Source organism: Suncus etruscus, chromosome 8, assembly GCF_024139225.1.
Source record: "Suncus etruscus isolate mSunEtr1 chromosome 8, mSunEtr1.pri.cur, whole genome shotgun sequence".
Taxonomy (NCBI): domain Eukaryota; kingdom Metazoa; phylum Chordata; class Mammalia; order Eulipotyphla; family Soricidae; genus Suncus; species Suncus etruscus.
This window is the reverse complement of record NC_064855.1, coordinates 7507335-7522982: the sequence shown is the minus strand read 5'-3', so window position 1 is coordinate 7522982 and position 15648 is coordinate 7507335. Positions and strand designations below refer to the sequence as shown.

Sequence of the window (15648 nt, the reverse complement as noted above, 5' to 3'; positions counted from 1 at the left end):
CTGTACAGCACAGCTGCCCACAGAAGCCTTGACCACTGAGCTGAACAATAAACTCAAGTACCTCGATTCTGCCAGTCACTCTTAGTTCTGTGGAATTTTATTAAAAATAGACTGTCAGAGGCAGAGGGCCCATTAGCTGGACTCATGGAGACACGCTGTTCGCCTGCAGTAGGATGCTCCTAGGTTTAACAAGACCCCCCTCAGCAAGAGATTTGGAGCAGGACGGGGAGAGGGGCATCTCCCTGTGGGATCCTGTGGGGCCATGTGCAGTCTCCTGAGGAAGCCACTCAGCAGGGAGTCAGTCAGTCAGGTGGGAAGGAGGAGGCTGGGGGGAGCTTGTCACAACGGGCATCTCCCTAAAAACCTACGCTGAGGTGCCCTGACCACTGTGTAGACTCCAGGAACTTGTTCTTTTTCCAGATTTACACACTTCCGGCCATAATCAGCAAGAAAGAAGAAAGTAAGTGATTTCTTTTGTTTCTTCTAGTTTCCTGGGAGACCTTTGCATAAAGAGATGGTAGTAGTGGGGAGTCATGTCTGCAGAATATTTTCTTATTTCTTGACTATTCCCCATTACTTGTTTTGTTAGGATTCAGAGTCCAAGGATGAGGCCACACAATTAGAAAAAAACTGAGCAAAACTTTATTCCATCAGCCACAAGCCCCATATTGACCAGTCAGCCCCCCCACCCCCACCCAGGGTCTCATGTCAGTTTATATAGGAATGGGATGAGTAGAAGGAGGTTCTAGCTTCTGATGAGCTATAAAATGATTGGCTGTTGTCTAGGGTACCATCCTATTACTCTCTTATCCTTTCCAGATAGGCTACCTGATATGGCCAGGTAGCTGGAGATGGTGTTAATGGAAACAGGCTTGATAAAGCCTAACATGAGATCCTTACAAAATGGCGTCCCTCCTGGTTCAGAACCCAGAGCCCCATAGCTTTTAGACGCATGTCTTGTTTTTTTCTTGAATTATTGAGGCCGCTGATGCTTAGTGTCTTGTTCTTGTTCTTGTTGTTGTGTGTGCATGGTCAGGGCTTGACTTCCTGTCCTGACTGCATTTTGCATAACTGGAGACATGAACTTGTATGACCATGTCTGGTCAAATGAAATGTAAGAAGAACTCCCTATTGGGAGTGTGGCATCGTTGCGTCCCCAAGAAGGACTCTTGGCCTCATTCTGAAAGCCATAGCCTTCTCCTTGAATAGTATAGGACACTTTGGTCAATTATTTCAGGTTTTTTTTGCTGAATTATTTCAGATGAATTTGCAAATTTCTAAAGTGTTGATGTACAAGGTAATTGTCACAGTTTAGTAAACTGGTCAACTTTATCTTGTGACACCTAAGATTTATTTGTTTTGTGCTGAGATCTTAGTGGTACTCGAGCCTTGTTTTGACCCCAAGGTCAGTTTCCCGAAGGTGCTTTTCCACTGGACCTTCCACCCCTCTGGAAGGAAACAGGACATGGAGGAGAAAAGCCACTTTCATTCCCTGGTGAAACTCATAAATCAATGCTCCATGATCACCTACACCCTTGAGAGTGGGATTGGAGGACACACACTCTTTGCATTGACATTTCTCTTGGCCAGAATCTAGTTTGTGACCAGGCAGAGTCACCAGGCATCAGGGCAGTCCTTGGGCACAAAATGTGGCACTGGTGTGGAGTCAGGCTTGAGGTGTTTATTTGTTGCTGTTTGTGTTTGTTTTTATTTTTGTTTTTGATTTGTCAATGATTTTCCCTGAGTGCTGAGATCCCCTTCCAACAGTCAGTCAAGGTAGAGGCTCTTTCTACCACCATGCTTTTGACCTTCACCCTGCTGTCTAGAAAGCCAATTCTACCAGATCTCAAGGGGTTTTCAGACATGGCTGCAGTCCCATGGTTCTGTTTCCAGTCCAGGAGCTCAAGGCTGGCCCAGGTCACAGCTCTGTGTGGACAGAGCCAGAAAAGAGGCACGTCTGGTTGAACTGTGAGTTCACTGCGTGTTCTGGAAGTATGGGAGAGATCCCTGGGCATGACAAACACATCTCCCTATTTAGTGCACATCTTGCTTTGTGTTTGGGTCATCAGAGCCTTCTGTAGTGTGTCAGTTGCTATGATGAGGGGCTTTGTGCCCTGTGGAGGCATACGGCAGGCTCTGTTATGTCCCCCAGCCCTGAGAACCTGCTCCCTGAAATGTGTGTGGAGACATATTCTGGGTTTTCAGTTCCAGGGAACCAAGGACTTTCGGTTTGTTTGTTTGTTTTTGTTTGGTTGGTTGGTTGGTTTTTGGACCACACCCAGTGACACTCAGGGATTCCTCTGGCTATGCATTCAGAAATCGCTCCTGGCTTTGGGGGACCATATGGGACGCTGGAGGATCGAACTGCGGTACAGTCCGTCCTAGGCTAGTACTTACAAGGCAGATGCCTTATCTCTAGCGCCACCACTCTGGCTCCGGAACCAGGGATGTTTGCTTTGTTAGCTGCGTGCAAAACCTTTGCCTTCCTGCCACCTCTTGGGCTCCTGTAGAGATGAGGAGCTTTTGTGCTGCCAAGAGGCCTTGTAGACACTTGACCTGGCCACTGTAAGAACATTAGCCCTGAGCAGTTTCCCAAGGCGTGGGATGGATGTTTGCACCTTTTGGGCTCAGGGATCACTCATGGTGTGCTCAGGGGATCTTTTGCAGTGCCAGGGATCAACTTTGTGTAAGACACCTGGCCCTTGTCCTACCGCCCTGGCCCTATGCCTGACTTCTGCATGAATGAACAGTCTTTCAAGTGTGTCTGCTGGATCTGGGGCTTGCTTATAGGGTGGATACGGGGCTGCTCTGCACTTCCTTCCTGCCTGCTCGGGCGGGACACTGGGGAGGAACTGACAAGAGACCCCTACGGAGGCCAGTATCAAGGGTCACCCACCAGGGAGCTGGACCAACCCTGTGCTGGGGCAGCTTTCACTGTCGGTTTCTGAGGCAGTTTGGGGGCGCCTCTCTGCTTTGCTCCAATGAGGAGGTGTCATGGGGCTGACTCTGTTGCTGTGACCTGACTTAGCAACTACTGCTATACCACAGACACTACTACTTAACAACACCCCCAGACCCAGAATCTGCTGCTTTGAAACACCCACTGCACCCACATTTTCTTGGACTCCTCAGGAGCTCCCTTTCTTTCTTTCTCAGGCTCTTGAGACCTCTGTTCTGTGGTCTTGTTTTTGACCTCTTGTTCAGGTGACACAGGTGTGTGGTGAAGTTGGTGAAAATGGGGTATTTGCATCTGCCTGACCTGCATGCTGTTCATCTGCCATCCATACTTACATTGTGGGCAGCAGGACTTCTTTCTCATGGGCTACATACACCCTGCACTCCTGGTTGTTGTTGGTAGGGTGGCAGTGTCGCAGGCTCTGGACATGTTCTTTACCTCTTAGATTACACCCCAGCAGTTTGAATTGACTTGGCTATTGTCTGACTGTTTCCTCCTGCCACTACTTCATTACTTGGAAATGATGGAGAAGGATTTGGGTTTTTTTCTCTGGATTATTAATTGACATTCTAAAGTAAATCATTTTCTCTTCAAACAAGTATTTAATTACAACTGAGAACCCAACACCTAAGCAACTTACAACAGAGCCAGAGCAAGTACAGTGCTTAGGTACTTTTCTTGGACGTGTTTATCCTGGTTTTCTTCTCAACACTGCATAAAGCCCCCCAAGATAGGGTGAGCCTTGAGCACCAGCAGGTATGGGGAAAGAAAGGAAAAGAAGGAGAGAGAGGGGGAAGGACAGATGGAGGGACAGACAGATGGAAAAGAAGGAGAGGGAGGGGGAAGAACAGATGGAGGGACAGACGGATGGATAGAGCTGGAGAAGTCGTAGAGTGGAGTGGTTTGCAACTCTGGCTTGCACAGGGCTACACATTCAACCGCCCAGCTCCTCATGACCTCCTAAGCACTGCATGGACAGTCCTGGTAGCTAACCCAGCACTACTGGAAAGACCCACAAAACAAAAACAAAGCAGAGACGGCTCCTGCCTTGCCCATGGTTGATCAGGATCCAATCCCTGGTACCCCATAAGGTCCCCAAGCTTGGTCCCTGAGCAGGGAGTGCTCTCTGAGTGCAAAGCTAGGACTAGACCCTAAGCACTGCCAGATGTTGCTGTAGGTAGCTTCTGTCCTACAGCCATCAGTGAGATTTCAATGAATTCACTTTAGGGAGGTGGGTTGCACGGACGGTGAAATATGAAATATGAAATAAATGAAACCACACAGAGAATGTGGGGTCAACACGTTTCTGGCAGGAGTGTGACAAGTTTAATTTTTTGAGCAGGGGAATTTATAGGGGTAAAATTAGCCAGAAGTAAATAATTATAATTACAAAGCAAAGTGGTGTGACTGTAAAAATTCTAGGTTACAAAGGAGAAGGTCACAACTCAAGGTAACTCTTTGCAAGCTTACTTTAAATGCATAGTTAGGACTAGGAGGGAGTAGAAAATATCTAGGTACTTGATCTTTACTAGACTGGACTCTATTGTTTTAGAGGTTAAGTGAAGGGAGGAACCAAATCCCCAAGAATGAGCTTCCCTATTTCTAAAGGAGGGTCAAGATCTGCATTCTGGTTACGCCCTTGATTTCCAGAAACTGCAGTTGCAAAGAGAAAAATTGTCTTTGCTTTTAGGGCTGGCTATATCCAGAAAAAGGGGTACTCAAATAAACTTTGGTGCTGGAATTTCTAAGCCAAATTATTTGATAGAGGCTATTATTTTGCCTGATATATGCAAAGGAGAGATAGTAAAAATACTGGCTGAAAATGCCAGGCGTCTCTTTGGAAATTTCTCAACCATCCACGCAGGGGAAAAAGGCATCCACAGCGGGCCTTTTGAGGAACCCCATGGGGGTTAAATTAGTTCTAACCACCAGGAAAATCTTAGGATACATCTGGAGGGCTGAGCCCCCCTAAAAGCTTAGGTATGCCCTGGCAAGATGTGGCTCCAGAACCAGCCCAGCACCAAATCTTCTAGCAGAGTGCCCGCTTCCCCAACGGCAATGTTCTTCCTCAGTGTGGCTGCCCTTGGGCATTTGTCATTTCTTCACTGCCCCTTGAGCCCCCATGTAGGAGTTCATCCTGTGTCCCCCTTTTCACAGTGTACTTGAACGAGGCAGGCTTCAACTTTGTGAGGAAATGCATCCAGGCTGTGGAGACGAGAGGTGAGTGACTGAGGGCCCCATCGCCTTGGAAAATGGTCACTCAGTGGGGGAGCTCCAAAGTCCCATGGGTGTAAAAATGACACTTTTCTGACCAGTTTCCTGAGCTTTCTGTGCTTCTGGCTCAGGACATGGCTCTCAGAGCCTCTCTGGGGTTAGTGCTTGCTTCCTGCAGGTGCCACAGAGTTGTCAGGGAGCCCTGTCCCCTTTGCTCTGCTGCTTGTTCCTGACTCTGCCATGGTCCCCCGCTAGCTGCCAGCTTTTGGGATGACATGTCTGAAGCAAGAGGCATCTTGACTTTGGGGCTCAGCAAGTCTATGTGCAGAGCTCCTCTTCCATGCAGTTTCCAGGGTATCTGTTGCCCACAGCCTGGGCCCTGGGGCATCCTGGGCATCCTGTCCCCACTCTGCATCTCCCTAGTATTTAGGCAGGGGTTACCTATGTAACTATGGTTACCTAATGTCCAGTGTCTGCTCCCAGAACTGAGAGCTGGCACCCAGTGAGTTCCAGTAGGGCCATGGAGTCTGTCAGGGTGTGGGTGCCTCTGTTGACTCCCCAAGCTTAGCACGTCCCCTCTGCTGACCATCCGTGCCCTGCCCTGTCCCTGCTTCTGTCCCCACAGGCATCACCATCTTGGGGCTCTACCGCATAGGCGGCGTCAACTCCAAAGTCCAGAAATTCATGAATACGATATTCTGTAAGTTGTGGTGAAAGATGGTACCTGATCCCCCATCCTGTTGTGGGGAGCCTGAGCTAGACCTTACAAGTTATTTCAGTGATAGACACTCCCCCCAGTCCTGAGAGTGTCTGCCTGTCAGTTTTGGCACTCTTGTATTGGCCTGCAAGGCAGCAAGGAACTGCCAAACTTGAGGGCCTGTGCCCGGGGTACTGTCCCTGTTCTTTGGTTGGTGGTGACGTGGGGGCATGGACAGTGGCCTCGTCCAGCCAGAGCTGGACTCTGGACAGGTTCCTGGCAGTTTGGTGACCTCAAATCCTTCACTTTGCCACTTGGTGCCCGCCTCATTTATGAAGTGATGGGAGGGGACCACACGGCCCAGGTGGGCCAGATACATGCCCAGTCCTTGAGTCTGCCTAGCACTTGGTCATGCACTACGATGTAAGAAGATGTAATCGTGGCCTGGGGCATAGACCAGCTGTCCCTCTCGAGCCCTAGAGATGCAGCTGGGGTGATGGGGGAGTCCATGAGCCAGGACTGTGTCTCATCCACTCTCCTGCTCTCTTTCAGCCCCCAAGTCCCCCCCAGATATTGACATTGACGTCGACCTGTGGGACAACAAGACCATCACCAGTGGACTGAAGAACTACCTCAGGTGAGGCTGCTTGCTTGCTTAGCTTGGGGTTCTATACTTGGACCCCAACACCATGTTTTTATTTTTTTGTTGTGGTGGTGGTATTTTTTTTGTTGTTGTGTTTTTTTTGTTTCGTTTTGTTTTGTTTTGGGACTCAGTGGCACTCAGGGGTATTCCTGGCTCTGCACTCAGAAATCATTCCTGGCAGGTTCAGGGGACCATATGGGATGTCAGGAATTGAACCCAGATCCATTCCAGGTTGTCCCATTGCAAAGCAAATGCTTTACCACTGTGCTATCACTTCGACCCCATCAGCACCATGTTCTTATGAAGCTGGAAACTGAACATGGGGTCTTGAGTTTTTAAAACGAGTTAGAAGTTTCTCTTTTTTTACTTTTTTTCCACATTGGCAGTGCTCAGGGCTGACTCCTGGTAACTCAAGGGACCCTATAGGGTGCCAGGAATTAAACCTGTGTTGGCTCCGTATGCAAGGTCAGCCCCTCCCCACCATCTTCTGGCTCCAGCCCCCCAGTGGCTTTCCTCTTAACTCGCACCCTGGTCTCTATCAAGTCTAGGCTACAACAGCCCAATACAGTCAGCAAACTGCCTCCTGGTCTCCCCTTCTAGACTGGGGTGCAGAAAGTGCTGCAGGAGCCTTGGTGCCTTTGGGGGGGGGTTGGTGGTGGTGTACCAGGGCCTCCCACCCAAGCCACCAGTGCTGATAGAGCGTCTGACCACACAGGTGCCTGGCCGAGCCGCTGATGACCTACCGGCTGCACAAGGACTTCATCATGGCCGTTAGTAAGTGCCACTTCCCCTCCCCTGCTCTTCCTGCCTGCCTCCCCTCACCTGTGCAGGTTCAAGCCAGGTGGGAGGTGGGTCCTTCCACCTGTGCGGCTCACACTGCCACTCACAAGCAAGTTGGAAACTGGACAGACAGACGGATGGATGGAACCGTTTGCTTGTGTCAGTGAGTTGCTGTGGCAATGATGGATGTAGTTGGCTGACGGATGACAGATGCCAGCTGCTGACTGGTTAAACAGACGAGGCATGTGCACACTCACACACAGACACACATGTGCCTATGCACAAGCACACATATGCATTTGCACACATACATATAGAGTGCACTGAGCCAGCCAGAAGCCCTACATCAGCTGATGGTGACCTCTGGACCTTCCTTCAAGACCAGTGGCCTCTCCTGTGACAGGAGCAGGTGGAATGCAGAAATCTGATTTTCACAGCAGGGCCATGAGGCGTGGCTGTCAGATTCAAGGGTGGCATCTCAAGTCCATTGCCATGTGATGGACTGTCACAAGGAAATGGCCCCTGATAAAGGCATAATAAAGGGCCTGCTGACCTGACTGACCACACTGTCTCACACTGACCAAACTCTCCTGAAAGCTCCTCCCTCCTTGCTCTCTTCAAAGCCCATTTTGATGAAAATAGAGAAACTCGGCTTTATTATTATTAGGGATTTGGGGCTCTGGTATGGGCCTTATTCGTCCAGGGACAGCAGGAAATTTTCACAGCAGAACGAGGACAGCAGCCAGTTCTTCACTCTTGTCTCTTTGAAAGAACTTTGACTTTGGGGAAAGGGTGCAGCCCAGTGGGTCAGGGCTGGAACCTGGGCTTTGCGTGTGGACTTCTGGTTCAACCTCCCTGTCCCAGCTGCAAAATGAAACCGAACTATTGGGCTATAACCAACGAAACTGGAGACCCAACTGCTGACTGTGACTCAGCTTGGTGATGAAATCATGGTCTCGACTTTATTTGGTGACATATAACAATCACATTATTCCCCAGGCTGATAAATCAAAATGTTACAAGCGTGTGTCCACATTGAGCAGGGTCCTCGATGCTCAGCGTCCTGCTGCTGGAACTGGGACTAACAGGGTTCAGGAAAGGAGGTGCCTTCACGATCTGACCAAATTCTAGTCTCTTCCATGACTGAGAAGCAGCTTTTGTTTCCTCCTTCTCTGATGTGCTTCTGCCTCAGCCCAACCTCCCTTTTCAGTCTGATCTTCATGACCTGCGGGACCCTTTGCTTACACGAGCTGCAGTGACATCCGAGTAGGTGGCTTAGAGTGGGGGCATCTTGAAGCTGAACACCCACCCCCAGGTTAAGACTTCCTGGTGGTTCTAGCCTAAATCAGGCCCTTGCCTCTCCCCACATCAACAGAGCCATGCCTGGCAGCTGCTGCTGCCAGTCTGAATTCAGCTAAGGGGACTGGGCCCTCCTTAAGGACAGGACCTATCAGCATACACTGCTACCCCGGAAATGGGCATCACTGAAGAGCGTTCAGGGGACCCGCGTGGACCGGCATTTCCATACTAGAAATGCTGGTTCTTACTCTGTGCACTAGATTCCCTGTTGATGATTTTCTACCCTGTGGGTTCGCCCTTGTCCACATGGAGTCCTGTGACCTGGAAAAAGAATGGTTATGTCCTCTGTGTATAGGTCAGGACAGGGTCACAAGACTTCTGTGTGACCTGACCCAAATGACACAGCTTTTGACAGTAGCTGCGATCACTCACCTTCCTAAACTCTTAGCTCTGCCTTTGTAAAGAGGCGAACTCAGGCAAGGTGCCACGTCTGTGCTGTCTGGGAAAACAGTGTGGGTCTGAGACTATGCTGTTGGGGCCCAAGGGCAGGAATGGCCCTGCCGGCCCTGAGTAGACTCCCGATGCCCCCACATTCAGCCTCAGTTACCAACACCCACTATACATTCAGATGCACCCATATTTGGATAACTCCATATTACAACTGCTTTTCTTTGCCAGAGTCTGATGACCAGAACTACCGGGTGGAAGCCGTCCATGCACTGGTGCACAAGCTGCCAGAGAAGAACCGGGAGATGTTGGACATCCTGATCCAGCACCTGGTCAAGTAATTCTTTGACCCTGTTTGCTGACCCTGTTCACTGGGCCTGCCCATGTGCCATTAAGGTGCAGGCCAGCTGGGGCTGTCACACTGGGGCGGCTGTCACAGTCTGCAGAGTAGGCTGAAATGGGGTCCGTCAGTTTATTTGTAAGATGTGTGTGTCCCTTTATCTGTTTGTCACAGATGGGCAGTTATACCTTTTGAAAAATGGTAAACTAATAGGGTTTTAAAAATGATACAGATGTGCCTGTCTGCTATTGTTGAACAAGCACCCTAGCAGGGTGGGGGCTTCTCAAGGGTTCATCTCCTGAGCCACACCCCAGCCCCTGAGGTAGAGGGTTTCAAGAGGCACCAGAAACCAAGGGTCTGAAATTCTCTATGTTCTGGTCACTGGCTCTGCCCCATTACCACCTTCTCCTCCCTCAGCCCAGCCTTATCTTGAGGCCTCACCCCCGTCTTAATGTTTGCTGAGCACTGAGCCCAGGTGGGAGAGGAGACTCAGGAAGGAAGGATGGACAGGAACATGCACTGGGCAGTTCCCCAGGAGCACCCTAGTGTAGTTTAGCCCCTCAGCGGGAGGCCTGATGCCTCTAGGCCCCACCCTCACTCTAGTGACGCCCATTTATTTAGTTGGAAAAATGGGCTTTGAGGAAGGGTAAAGCAAGCAACAGGTTTGTAGCTGCCTGCTTGGCGAACAGGCAAATACAAAGAGAAATAGTTACAGCTACTTGAATGCATGTGTCTGGGTGTGTGTGGGTGAGGGATAGAGCCCAGGACCCCCTCATACCACATAGGTGGTCTCCACTGTTAAGTCCAGGGCCAGTCTACACTTAACCATTATTCTTAAAGAACAGGTCTCTCAAAAACACAAGCCAGGCAGGTCATAACCTTAGAGGAAATTGTACTTAATTTAGGATAGAAAAAAAAAATGTTCACCATGGCCAGATTAATCTTGTACTTGTTTTTGTTGGTTTGGTTTGTTTTGGACACACACACACACACACACACACACACACACACACACACACACACAGCAGGCTATACTCACTTAACTGTCTCTGAGCTCAGAAATCATTCTTGGTAGGCTATGGGTACCACATGGGATGCCGGGGATCAAACCCGGGTTAGCCACTCACAAGCAAATGACCTACCCTTAGTGCTAAGGCTCTAGCCCTTGTACTGCTTTTCACTTTGGGGGTGATGTTAACTTCTTTTTTTGTTTGTTTGTTTGGTTTTGGTTTTTGGTTTTTGGGTCACACTCCTAGCAGGCTCAGGGGACCATATGGGATACCGGGATTCGAGCCACTGTCCTTCTGCATGCAAGGCAAATGCCCTACCTCCATGCTATTTCTTTGGCCCCCAATATTAACTTCTTATGCTTCATAAGTCTGGCAGTTGCCAGTAACTGAAGCCTGTTTAGGAAAATCCACCTCTGGCACATTTTTTTTAAGTGAATGAGGATGTCTCCATAATTTGCCATTAAACTCCAGGTATTTCTCTCTGTCTCTCTTCCGTGCAGAGTGTCTCTGCACAGCCAGCAGAATCTCATGACCGTCTCGAACCTCGGAGTCATATTTGGCCCGACTCTGATGAGAGCTCAGGAGGAGACCGTGGCGGCCATGATGAACATTAAATTCCAGAATATTGTTGTGGAAATTCTAATAGAGCATTACGAAAAGGTGAGCTCCGTGTTCCTGTGGAAGGAAAACTTTCTTTCTAGATCTTTCAGGAAGGATTTTGGCTTTTGTACCAACTAGCCAGCTTTTACATTGAAATCTCAGCTTCGAGTATCAAACTGTGTTTTGAGGTGCTCTGTGGCCAGGGATTACTCCTGGGGAGGAGGGGTGGCTTGGAGGACCATATAGGATGCTGAGTATTGAACCTGGTGGGATAGCCACATGCAAGACAAACACCCTCCCTGCTGTATTACTGCTTTGGTCCCTCAGGAGTCAAACTTGACAGCGTTGGGTGATTTACTTCAGAAGTATTTTAAATTTTTTTGGCTTAGTATTTCAGCACTTTCAAAGTCCTGCAGTAGATGATTTCCTTTGTGTCTACATCATTGACTGCTCAAGATTCTCTTCTAGGGGTCGGAGTCATAGTACAGCAGTAGGGTGTTTGCCATGCACACGGCTGACCAAGGACAAGCCTATATGGTCCTATATGGTCCCTCGAGCCAGGAGTGATTTCTGAGCGCATAGCCAGGAGTAACCCTTGAGCGTCACAAGGTGTGGCCCCAAAACAAAACAAAACAAAAGATTCTCTTTTATAGCATTTCTGTAGTCGGTATTTATGCAGTACTTCAATTCAGAAATTAGAATCACTTATTGTTGAGTGACTTTCAGTCTCTTTATCTCTCAGTTATAATCAGACAATTCCAGTTTTTTAAATTAAGGAGTAAGGTCTTGAAGCCCTTTCCATGATCAATTAATTCCTATGGGAAGGAAAAGTCTCTTGAACACAGGGAGGCTTTAGCATAATTAGGGAAATGGAGGTGATAAGATGACATCAGCCTTCAGGATCTGTACTTGATGCGGCCAGTGCTTCGGCTGTCCTTGTTCCTGCCCAAATTCCTGACTGGCCGGCTCAGGTCATAGGGACCCATCTCACCACACAGTAGCACATGGTCACTAGTCACTCCAACTTCCTCTAGCCATCCACCTCACCCCAGTGCATTTCATAGGTGAAGGAAGGGCTCTTCAGGCAGACAGACAGCTGTTTCCATTTGAAAAGGTGGGCAGGGTCTTCAAATTCTTGGGGCGCCTGCATTTCACTGATGGGGTCCAGGAGCAGTGACTACCCTCAGCTGCTTATGGAGGTTGACTTTCTATGTGCCATGGATTAGGTCAGGCCATGGCCATGCCTTCGATGTGTCCTAAATTCTCCAAGCTGGTTTGCTGCTGCTGACAGTTCCTGCCCTTCGTGGCCTGTTTGTGTCTAGATCTTCCACTCGGCCCCAGACCCAAACATTCCTCTGCCCCAGCCGCAGTCCCGGTCAGGATCCAGAAGGACTCGCGCCATCTGCCTCTCCTCGGGCAACCGCAAGCCCCGGGGTCGCTATACCCCATGTCTGGCTGAACCTGACAGTAAGTGCTGCCTTGGGGGACGCACCCTGGCTTACCCTCCCTCTCCACACGGGAAATGAGGTGCAGCTCGCTGCGATCATGGCTGTTGTCCCTGGCCACTCTCCCTCCCTCTACTTCGGGTCCTCTGGCAGACTCTGACTACTACCAGTTGCCCTTTTTTCATCCACCAGCCTTGAGGGCCCATGGAGGACCAGCCCAGAGCTGGAGAGGAAGCCCAGAGCCAGTCTGGCGGAAGCATCATGTTTTCCTTCCTCCTTTGCACATTGTATTCTTGAAACAGTCTCTCTTGGGCGCCAGAATCTTAGAAAAAAGATGTACCGTATGGCCCCTCACCTGCTTCTCTGAGCTGAGCAAGTACAGGCAAGGGAGGAAGAGAAAGAAGGAGGGGCAGCAATCTGCACCCACAATGCTTCATTAAGTCTCCCCACCTGATTCTTACCTCTAAAATCAGCATTTTATTTTAAAAAATGGATCTTATTTATTCATATACATCACAGACTTTCCTTCTAGCTGGATAGAGATGCAGAACACTTCTATCCAATAGGAGACGCTACCCTTGTCCACCAGTGAAGGGGACAGCTGCTGGCAATGCCCAATGAGTCCTCTGGGATGTTAATTCTCTTTACTCTATGTGTTCTGCATTGGACTCGAGTCCTGCCTGAGTCCAGATCACCCATTGGAGCTTCTCTGCTGGTGGGACAAGGGGCCCCACTCAAGCAAACAAGGTTTGGGAGTGCATCTCTGCCCACCACTGAGAGTGTTCTCTGACCCCCACAGGTGACTCCTACAGCAGCAGCCCCTACAGTACTCCCATGGGAAGCCTCGAGTCTCTGTCCTCACACTCCTCTGAGCAGAATAGCACTGCCAAACCATCTTCTGGGCAGTCCCGGGAGAAGACAGGCACCGTGCCCTGGATCGCTGCCCAGGCCACCGCCAGTGGCCAGAAAAGTCTCGGCCTTTGGGCCAACACGAGCCCAGAGTCAAGCTCCCGAGAGGACGCTGCAAGGACGGACGCAGAGTCTGATGGCCAGAGCGTGGCCTCGGTTACCAGCCCTGGGGACGGGTCCCCACCCATGGATCTGGCCAAGAAAGGGCCCTATGGACTCTCGGGGCTCAAAAGAACCTCTGTGTCCTCGCTGCGCTCTGTGTCTGCAGCCGAAGGTGAGTGAGCCAGGGCCGGGCTGTGGCCCCCATGTTACTCTGACCCTTCAGCACCATCTGGATGGAGAGTGTTGGGACTAAGGAGGCTCATGTGTGTATGGGCCGACTCACTCTCTCTCTCTCTTGGCTGTAATTGCTGCAGATTGTCATCTCCCAAGTGCTCCGAGAACAGTCAGTCTGTGCCTTCTGCTTCCCTTTGTCAGGCGCCGTGCCGCAGTCCTGCTATTATCCAGTCTAATGACACCTCATCTGTTTTCGGGCTCTCCTTTCAGGAAACAAGAGCTACAGCGGATCCATTCAGAGCCTAACGTCCATCAGCTCCAAAGAGCCGCTAAAAACCACCCCAAACCCAGACCTGCCGCCCAAGATGGGCAGGAGGTTGAGGCTGGACACAGCCTCGAGCAACGGCTACCAGCGGCCTGGCTCTGTGTGAGTGAGAGTTGGGGGGGAGGGGAGGGGTGGGCTGCCCTTTTCCCCCTGTCTTCCTCCCTCCTGGGGTTGCACAGGGCCGAGCTTGTGCTCCTGACCTTCAGGGATGCAGGGAGCCTTGCAGACACAGGGGGCAGAGCTGGGGCTTGCTTTGAGACACAACATGTAAAATTGTCTGAGCTTGGGGCATGGCCACTGAGCACCTTCTGAGTCTAGAAGCACCTGCTATACCAGTACACCTGCCCGTTTCCAACCTGCTCTGTGCCTTGTCAGGTTAGTCCATTCCCTGCTTGTCTTCACCACCTGAGCCATCTCTGGGCATCCTAAGTAGACAGGGCACAGTGGAAAGAATTTGGAAGCAATAGGAGCTAAGTCCCATCAATGCCCCAGAGGGGACTTATCCATTTTATTTTACTTTTTATTTTATTTTTGGGCCATACCCGGCGATGCTCAAGGGTTACTCCTGGCTCTGTACTCAGAAATCTCTCCTTGCAGGCTTGGGGGAACCATATGGGATACTGGGAATCGAACCAGGGTTTATCCTGTGTTGGCTGCGTGCAAGGCAAACGCCCTACCACTGTACTATCACTCCAACCCCTATTTTTGAAGTGCGAAGGCTATGAGCCAGTGTAAGGAAGCCGCTCTGCCTGTGGTGGAGCTATTCAGAGCCGGATTCCAGTTCGGTCCTGGGACTCGCAGCTATGCACACGCTGATGTTTAATACATTGGCATCCCTGACATTTTAATTATTCACTGAACAGCAAGTAAGACCCTTGGCTTATCCGGTCACCATGGGAATAAGGCCTGACATGCACGTTCCAGGCCCATTGCTTTGATGGAAGCCTTTTGGTCCCAGCGGGTGTTGAATATCCACTCACTGTCCTGTTCCAAAACACGGCCACCACTATACAGACAAACTATTTGTAAATCTGCCCTCTTCCCAGTGCCTAGAGTTCCAGGCCTTAAGGGAAATTAAATTTTAAGGCAATATGTCAAGGAGAATTTCGGAGAGATTTTCTGTTTGAGAACAGAAATTCACCCTCCAAGTTAGACCGAGCTCATGGTAGCAAAGCAAAGGGAGGAGGAATCCCGTGACCTGTGGACAAGGCAGGGGCCTGACTAGGACAGAGTCTATCAGAGAAGAAGTTTTCAAGACGTAGTTTAGTTAGAGATCCATTCAGAGTTTGCTTTCTTCTAGGAACTGGAGAAGATTTTCCAAGCATCCTGAGTGCTTTGGTTTAAATTTATCCCCACTGCAGCCCTGATAATAGTCGCCTCACACCACAGCCTTTCTCCAGGACTTGGAATGGAATTTGAATCCACAACTACCAGGCTTTCTCTTCCCACTTGATAGAAGCTGTGTTGAAATATTTTTTTTTAATTTTGCATGGAATGGTCTGAATTTGTTTTCTGTCTTTGCCACCAGCATAACCACTGTTCTTCCATTGGTTCAAAAAAGTCAGCAGTGACTGTACTGCCTAGAAGTGTCCCTGTGAATGGAGCTAGGACAGTGAGACTCTAGGTTTATCTTGAGAGTAAAAATCTCTCCCATATCAGCTCTCTCCTTTCTCCCCTTTTATCTGATTTTGGGTACTCAGGGCTTGT

The 15648-nt window shown here is 49.8% G+C and overlaps 1 protein-coding gene across 1 annotated transcript in view; it reads left to right on the top strand.

Annotated features, from left to right (window-relative positions):
- ARHGAP42 (Rho GTPase activating protein 42) overlaps positions 1–15648 on the top strand; it is a 113025-nt gene that overhangs the window by 94451 nt on the left and 2926 nt on the right. The window contains exons 12-21 of the mRNA XM_049778605.1: positions 421–460; positions 5114–5176; positions 5796–5870; positions 6420–6504; positions 7226–7284; positions 9268–9373; positions 10887–11046; positions 12309–12453; positions 13231–13614; positions 13887–14043. Coding sequence (XP_049634562.1) covers positions 421–460; positions 5114–5176; positions 5796–5870; positions 6420–6504; positions 7226–7284; positions 9268–9373; positions 10887–11046; positions 12309–12453; positions 13231–13614; positions 13887–14043 — 1274 coding nt within the window. The remainder of the gene's footprint in view (positions 1–420; positions 461–5113; positions 5177–5795; positions 5871–6419; positions 6505–7225; positions 7285–9267; positions 9374–10886; positions 11047–12308; positions 12454–13230; positions 13615–13886; positions 14044–15648) is intronic.